The sequence below is a fragment of the Daphnia pulicaria genome, chromosome 5, assembly GCF_021234035.1.
Source record: "Daphnia pulicaria isolate SC F1-1A chromosome 5, SC_F0-13Bv2, whole genome shotgun sequence".
Taxonomy (NCBI): domain Eukaryota; kingdom Metazoa; phylum Arthropoda; class Branchiopoda; order Diplostraca; family Daphniidae; genus Daphnia; species Daphnia pulicaria.
The window spans coordinates 48674-57193 of NC_060917.1; the positions used below are offsets into that span (position 1 = coordinate 48674).

The following is an 8520-nucleotide window of genomic DNA, read 5'->3' on the forward strand; positions in this document are numbered from 1 at the left end:
TGCGAAACCATTTGCGAAACCTTTGATTTTTGAAATATAAAAATTTCCTGTTTTTAAATTTCTGAACGCCCAAGGGCATCCTAAATTGCGAAACTACTTGCGAAATATTTTACTTTTGAAATTTAAAAATGATACTATTATTTAATTTAAATAAATAATATGAACATCTTGAATTCCACCGTTTATTGTAGTTTGAACAGATTCAAAGAGTAATTGAATAACAAAGATGGGCTTGGTAACAAGTTCTGTTGGTTTATTCATACATATTTTCGTACAAAGTCAATAATTACAGACTCAGACATAAATAGGTTATAGTTTCTGATATTAAACTGGCCGGTATAGCTATTTGGGCATCAATTCTACACAAGATAATTCGCCGTTAATTGATTTTGATAATGAGTAAGGCAATGAATGCATGTATGCCGCTTTGCGCTTTCTCACCCTGGCCATATGGCTGTGTATTTTCCGTCGTATTTTGTCGAAGCCGGTCGAAGCACTTGGAGCGTGGCAAAACCGAAGTTACTCTTGCACAACGTCTCGCCATTGCTGATGGATGCTCTTTTATTCGAATGCTCCGGAGCGTTTAGAAAATAAAAGGCTCTTAAACAAAATAACCCCAAAAAATAAATCTTCTACTTTATTATTTTCTTTTTTAATTTGATAGAAAAAGAAATCATATTCCCAAGGACGACATTTTTATGTGTTTGACTCGCAATCAGAATTGATCGGAATAGATTTATTTTGTCGTCTATAACGCTAAATTATAAAAGAAGTGGTGGTCGTGATATGACGAGACCGGTGCTCATCATCATTAACACACACCGGTTGAAATATTATATGTTTGGTTTGAAGCTGTGGGATGATGTGTATAATAGTACCAACCGTGTAGACATTTGAGTATTATATTAATACTTTTTATTTTTTTATTTTTTTTTAACATCAGTCGACGAGAAAAAAAGAGTCAAAAAGAAGAAGAAGCCAAAAGAAAAAAAACGAACGATAACGACGTCTTCGTGACTACTTAGTCTCTTTGAAAGGAACTTGTTTTTCTTTTTCTCTCTCGAATAATTTCAACTTTTCTGCTTTTTTATTTTTATTTTTTGCTGCTGCTTTTTTCAATGAGACAAACCGAGACAGAGCGTTCCGTGTACACACATTTAAACTCAACTGCCAACATACATATCAAAAGCCAGTTCGGTAGTTAGTTAGGTTAGTAAGTAGTTAACTTTTAACAATGCACTTACCACTGAGCCACTGACGTTGACTGTTTCGCGTCTATGGTTTCGCATTTTAGTAAGACCTCTAGCGCCTAAACTGCGAAACGGTCCCGAAAATTTTTGGGACCGTTTCGCACCACTGTTTTGCGTTTTAGGAGTTTCGCGTTCCGCCGTTTCGCTTCGCGTTTTAGTAACACCCCAACGAGGGTACTAAACAGGAGTTGTTTGAAATGAAGTTTTTACGGTTTGACATACCTTCAAATTTAAATTATGTCCACTAGATGGCGCTCGCATCTTCGTTACAGAATACAGACGACATCCGCCATTGTTTTTCGATACGTTTACTCGTTTAGTGCTCATCACTCACTGTTCATACCCATCGTTCATGCCCATGCGTTCATGTGTAGGCCTACCTGCTTTAACGTTTCGTCACTCGCAGAAACACATAAGAAGTTAAGAACTATTAAGGTAATTATGTTGATAAAACTTTCTAATCATAGGGTTACAGATTCTGTTTGTTAATGACTACTGATTAGACTTGCTTCTCAATGGATTCTCAGTTTCAGTTAAGACCAGAAATGTGGCTTACATGATTTAATTTCCATTGGTTTGAACTGTGTTTTTTGTTGGAAAAGCATGTTGATTCTTTTGTAATATTTTGAAGGTAATTCTGAGAGATTCAATATTTTAATTTTACTTGTGTAATTTTGTTATGTCACACAAGACTTTGTTCCCAAATAGTAATTGATATATTTTTTTTCAAGTAGGATTAACAGCCAGGTGAAGTTTGAGCTTCTTTGTTACAGTCTAATGTGCACCTTAAGCTGTTGCATGCAGTCTTTGGTGGTGGTGTTATCCTGAAGTGTGAAAGAGCTCCATGCTTCACGTTTTATGGAATCAATCATGTCTGAATCAATGCTGGACTTGCAAGAGCCAGTCACACCTGTCAAATACGCCCACCTGTGGTCCCGGAACCGTCAGAACAAGAAACAAAGGGGCCGTTCACTAGAAATTCAGCTCGACTGTAATTCTTGTCGAAGACTATCTCTGCAATTTGGTTCATAAAGCTTGGAGTCTCCAAGTCAGTTCGCCCATGTCCATCTAGAATCAAATTCTCTTCAATCTGGCCGTCATTATCAACTTTATTGTTGGCGTTATTTACCCATTCGACACTGACAGATCGGCTCCTGATTCTGGCACTCACTTCTTAGGTACAACGTAATAGTAACTAAATTTCACTTCTTTTCTACGATCTTTCACAAATATTTAAGGTTCATCTGGGCATCTCATGCTTCTTTCGGCGGCAGTGGCCTTTACGTAACCTAAACCGTCGTATATCAGAGTTCTCATCATGAAAGTTATCCTTCTACTTACTTGCTTTGCTGGCCCCCAACCTACATTGATACTCCTTGGCACCGCCACGGTAGTGTTGATGGGCCTCCATCTGCTGAACATCATAGGGAGCACTCACCGGAACATTCTAACTGAACGTGAGGCAAATCGGCATGGACACGGAGATCGTCGTTTACCTCATCTTTTGTTTCCTTGGACTCGGCACCCTTCCGTCCTTCGATTCGCGCCAGGAGAATTACGGATTCATCTCAAACTCGTCTACCGATTTCGGAAAGAGCTCTGCTATGACCCAACGATCATCTAGTCCACTGTGCCAACCGCTGCTTCGTTGGTGCTTGACTGCTTGGTTGGTTCTAAGGTATCGAAACGTTGTTTAGTTTCATGAAATGATAGTGTAGTGAACATTCGCCAAGTTCTCTTTTGTTTCTCTATTACCTAATTGCTACCGGGTTTATTACTACTTTAATTGCTACCTAGGTTGAAACAACACGGGATATATCAGCTTGACATTTAAGTAAATGAAATTCCAAAAAGTCAACAGCTCTTTCCTTCGATCATATGTATTGCTATGGAAATGGATTGGTTAAGAGGAATTTCTTAACAAGATAGGCAGATACTGTAGAATGTTTTTGTTTTGCTACAGAGTACTCTACAAATTTCAAATCAATTTGTATTTAAATCTTAAATGAGTAATCTAGTTTCATGTAAATTTTTGTTTCAATTATAGTTATCAGATAATTTTGCCATAGAATATTTGGGTTAACTCCATTTTTTTTTAATTTAATAACAAAATTCCATTGATGCAAACATTAATTCAATTTTGGTCATAGGTTAGTGATGTTGCTTTCCAATATGGCATGTTGTTGCAGCCTACACTGGTGAAAGAATTTTTGCATCGAGTTATACTGTTGCTGTTCCTTGGTGCCGGACTGCTGGTGTTGAGCACAAAAGTTACATAAAGTTTTAATTGTTATTTGTGTCTATACAGTTAACTGTTTATATGTTGAAAAGGAACAGAAACAGTTCCTTGGTGTTGAATCGCTGGTGTTATGCTACAGGAGTTACATCCAGTATTTTATCTAATTGCTATTTGCGTTTATGAAGTTAACCGTTTATATGTTGAGGATGAAAAAAAAAGTAATACGGGGAATTTGTACAAATAATAAACATGCCTTCGCGATTGGGAAACCAACGAGGAGGAGATTGGGGGGGGGGGATTTGATTTTCATTAACAAGAAATCGTAGTTGGTTTAATAAGATAGAAATAAAATCCTTTGTTAATCACATCCATATACCAACCCATGCATCCACATCTATTCCTCAAACCCGATAGCCTCCACCAACATCTATTCCTTAAACCCCAATTTCCCCACAAATGTTTGTAATATCTGTATAATATTGTTGAGTAAATAAACTATATATATAACATGTAAAAACCAATTTGTATTCTGGAATGTACATAAAATTAATAATTCAATAAACAGAGCGTCCGGTTCAAGACAATTTTTTTTGTGCGAGGCTTTTTAGCAAGCAATCCGTCACCCAATTTGACAAAAAGTGATGCTTTATTTTTGCGGAAAGTGCGTCAGACGGTCAAAACAATTTCTAATTCAACAGTCACATGTAGAATTTTGCATCTAGTCTACTGGTACAAATCACGATTCTTTCAGTTTGATTATTTAGGAGATGTGTTAAGAAAAATTGTGGGTAACCAATAAATCGAACTAATCCTCTTTTCAGAATACTTTGAAGTGTTTGAGATCACAAGAAAATCTAAACACACTTAAGTGATCTAAAACCACTTCCAGATATTCTGAAAAAGTGGATTAGTTCTATTTTTCGGTCTAACCACAATTTTTGTTAACACACCTCATAAATAATCAAAACGAAAGAATCGTGATTTGTACCAGTAGACTAGATGCAAAATTCTACATGTGACTGTTGAATTAGAAATTGTTTTGACCGTCAGACGCACTTTCCGCAAAAATAAACCATCACTTTTTGTCAAATTGGGTGGCGGATTGCTTGCTAAAACTCGCACATGCAGTGTCGGCGTAGATCCAGGGAGATTACCTGGAAATGGAAGAGGAGAGAAGAGTGCGAGGCAAGTTTTACTGGGGAGCGATTAGTCATACTAGGCTTCCGGGTTAGACTCATGACCCTCTAAAAGTTTTCGTCGGATCATGCGCCTTCCAAGTCCCCGTTCGACCAGAGCCCTCCCCTCCTCCTGGTTTCACAGCGGGTGAGTGACCACCGGCGGGCGTTGGTTAGTGGTTAGTTAGGGAAACGGGACCACAGAAAAGAAGGGAGCCCAGATATGCACTTTTAATTTATCTAACAACTACACAACTAATCAGTCTTGAATTACAGCATTCTCTAGTCAGTTTTCACCAATGGATGAAGTCCATGATAAGCAACGACGGAGTTACCCTGTAAGCAGAATGAACAATTTATTTGAATGACAGTAATTTTAAATAAGATTGTGACAGAAAGCAATACCTCAAATCATAGTGAAAGGGTAACAGCCAACTGGTTATCAAACAAGGGACCTTATTGAATGTATGTATAGTCACTGTCCGTTTTCTTCAAAGGACATGACTTTTCATAAAGTCTGTCATGCAAATTTAGAAAAACCTGTAAATGAAATCTATCCTAAGGGGTAGTCGAAAGATTCTGGCTGCGTAGCTGGAGCAGGCTCAACTCCCCTCTGCCCCGGAGCGACGAAAGAGGACGGCACGCAAGTGGATTGCTGAATGACAACACGTAGTCGCTAATCTCTCGTCACTCGCCAAGTTCAATGGATTCAGTCCATTGAATAGCGGCGCAGGATTAAACTGAAATGAGAATGGATTTTACTTTAGATAAAAAAAAATTACAAGAAGATTGCAGACACCAAGCGATACCTCAAAGAGTGGACCTGAAGTCAAAGAGGGAAATTCAAGGTAGCAGACAAAGAACTTAGGGGACCCGGGACCGTGAAATTGCCCTTTTACATTCTCTTGGAAAGAAAACCAGATGATTAATTTAGTTGATTAAGCAAAATCTAAATAAAAAATGAACAAAAAATAATTGAAACTGCTGTCAACATGATGAATTCTCAAAATTCCATGTAAACTAACTTAAAGACAATCTGTGATAATAATAAATCATCAACTGCTTTGGAAGTACCAATAACTTGAGTTTAGGGAGAACCTGTCAGATGAAAGAATAATATAAACTTTTTATAATTTATTGTTGTCAATGCCAAGATAGTCCTACAACTTGTCAATGTGTTTGATGTGGTAGTAAAAATAAGATATGTTATTCTTACCTTTTTTCATTCATCAATAATTCTTCGGTCATTAAGTTACATGAAAGTTGAAGTGGCGAAGTTGTGGTTAGTTGGAAAAATTTAGGAACTTGTTGTAAACTGGGAATGGCACAGCGAGAACAAACTAAACACAACTATCGACATCGACATAACACATTAGATTTGTTCTCCTCCTCGACCACCAAGTAAACATTTATATCGATCACCATCTAGTGTCGAAATTTCCAACTACTTTTGCCGGTAAATCGGAATGTCATTTTCAGGTAGCAAAGTTACCCAAGGCTGTTTTTGTGATTTTTTTCAAAAAAAAAATCAAAATAGCATATCACCATAAAAGTTTCGAAAAAAATAGCATATCACCATTAAAGTTTCGAAAAAAATAATTTAAAAAATACATTAAATCTTAAATGTACAAACTACAAACAGCCATTTCATGAAATCCATGAAAAACGAAATTTTCATTTAAAATAAAATGATTGTTTTGTGATTTGCGTAGCTACATCAATGAAGTATCGAATAGAATTCATTTATTTTTACTTATTATAAATTTAAACGTAAGATTTACACAGAGCAACGCAGTGGTCTACACCAATACTAAATTTCTTTACGTATCCGGGAATACTTATCTAGAAAGAAAATCAAAATACTATAAAAATTATTTAGGTATTAGATAAATCTTGTGGATATTACCTTTATAGGGAAAAATTGATTGTGAAGATGCCCTAGGCCAAGGGATCCAAATCTATTTCTTCCCCAAATGTAGAGATCACCAGTATTTGTTATGGCAGCAAATTGACTTAGTCCACCATATACAGATGTTACTTTTATCTCTGAATTGAATTCGTTACAGCCAAACAAGGTTAATGGGATGGCGGTTGGCTCTTGACTCCGGTCCACCACGGGGCCTTTCCCCAGGATTCCATAGCCCCAAACGAATACTTCTCCAGCATCTATTTACATAATTATCTACATTTTCATATTGATTCTTTTGAAATTGGAAAAATGGAAAGATTTTACTCTGTTTAAATTTCACATACCATTTAGTATTAAGCAAGCTGTCCCTGTTGTCGCAACATCAACTATTTTCCCCAAACTAGATGGAAGGGGTAAATGACGTGGCGTATGCAATTGCATTTCGGAGGTGGCTAGGCGTAGTTGACCATATTCTGAATTTCCCCATCCAAAGACCTGCCCTTTATCTATGAGGGGGAAAAAAACAACACAAGAATGATAAAAATTAACTTTAAAAAAATGCCAATTCAACTAGTACACATCAGGAAATCAAGAAATTAACAAAAATTAATACCATTTAGCGCAAGAACGCAATCAGCACTGCTTGTCACTTTAATGACTTTCTCTCCAACGATATCTCCAACACACTTGGAAATTCGATCTGTATTATTATAATGCCCTAAACCAGTTTGTCCATCTGCGCTCCAACCACACGCCCACACTGATCCTTGATCTGATATAAACATCCTAAGATTAGAAAATTTGTTATGGGTAATCTGACGACAGCAAAGAAAAAAAAAGATACGATTACGAGTGATCTTGTCCACATGCGACTTGAGAAATTTTTTCGTCAATCCGAATTGTGTGAACTGTTGACTGACGCTGATAATCTTCATTTTCAACTATGTGTCGACCGCATTGCCCATAACCATTATGTCCTAGTGTTAAAACTTCTGATTTTCCCGTAAGAACAAGAGTATGAGCCCTTCCACATGCAACTCCGGCGACGGAAGTTTTATCATGAGGTAGATGAATAGGAACAGGCTCTACAATGAGTTCTAATGGGTGATCTTTCCTTACAGAATGATAACCTAAAATATTATTTCCATGTGAATTAAAATTAGTGAAATTCATCATACTGTGTTTATGTGCATACCAATTTGTGAGTCTGTATTAAGGCCTGTTCCAAAAAGTTGTGATGATGATTTCTTGCTTTTGGCAGCAAACACTGTAAATCCATAACCAGCTGCGATATCTGTAACCTGGAATGCAAAGTAGGTTTTTTAGGGTGTAAAGTTTATGCCAGTAATAATTTACTTCATTTTCGTCTGCAAATCCCAATCTGTACGGTCTGTGCATATATTCAACTGGTCTTCGCCCTTGTCTGATTGGTTTCAAAAACTCTCTTTCTCCTAATGCACCATGTTCGGCTAATCCCCACGTGAAAACTTTTGTCTTCTTTTCGTTTTTGCCTGAGGTATACTGATAAACTATATAATAAAAAAAAGTATTAGATTTCTTCCCAAAACTTGCCGTCTTTTGCATTTACCTGGCAGTGATTCCTCCTGGCTTTTGTTCACAAATCTCTTGGAAACTTTTGTCCTGATAAAACTAAGAATAGGGCTATTCTTTCGTAGAAGTATTGATTGTGGAGAAACTCTCGTCATGCTGGATGAAAGCATGACAACCAACAACAAATATTCAGTATGACTAACCGGCGAGCTCTTCAAATTTCAATTTGTTACACAGGGAGCTTGTCGTCTGCTGATTGCATTTGCACTAGACAAAAAAGATTTTACAAATCAATTATAAAATTTAACTTCTTTAGAACGATGTATTTCAAGAAATGTAATAAATTATTTAAAGAAATAATAATAGTATACTGTAACCTAATGTAATATAATAATA

At 36.7% G+C, this 8520-nt stretch overlaps 1 protein-coding gene and 2 long non-coding RNA genes across 4 annotated transcripts; 1 reads left to right on the forward strand and 2 right to left on the reverse strand.

The window, feature by feature from the left end:
• The first annotated feature begins 2218 nt into the window (after positions 1-2218).
• On the forward strand, positions 2219-3996 carry LOC124340762. Its single transcript, XR_006918176.1, has 3 exons — positions 2219-2428; positions 2489-2928; positions 3401-3996. It is a non-coding gene; the product is annotated as an uncharacterized LOC124340762 (long non-coding RNA).
• An 857-nt stretch (positions 3997-4853) lies between these two features.
• LOC124340763 lies at positions 4854-6046 on the reverse strand. Of its 2 annotated transcripts, XR_006918178.1 has the most exons (5): positions 5881-6046; positions 5690-5762; positions 5474-5613; positions 5070-5404; positions 4854-5000 (listed from the first exon to the last, which is right to left on the reverse strand). It is a non-coding gene; the product is annotated as an uncharacterized LOC124340763 (long non-coding RNA). The 2 variants fall into 2 exon arrangements; XR_006918177.1 differs by having other exon boundaries at positions 5474-5762.
• Positions 6047-6392: 346 nt separating this feature from the next.
• On the reverse strand, positions 6393-8383 carry LOC124340429 (RCC1-like G exchanging factor-like protein). The gene is made up of 8 exons (XM_046792955.1): positions 8162-8383; positions 7930-8102; positions 7769-7874; positions 7424-7703; positions 7187-7359; positions 6918-7079; positions 6571-6830; positions 6393-6506 (listed from the first exon to the last, which is right to left on the reverse strand). The coding sequence occupies exons 1-8, from the start codon at positions 8292-8294 to the stop codon at positions 6429-6431; spliced, it is 1365 nt and encodes a 454-aa protein (XP_046648911.1). The 5' UTR covers positions 8295-8383; the 3' UTR covers positions 6393-6428.
• Positions 8384-8520: the final 137 nt, after the last annotated feature.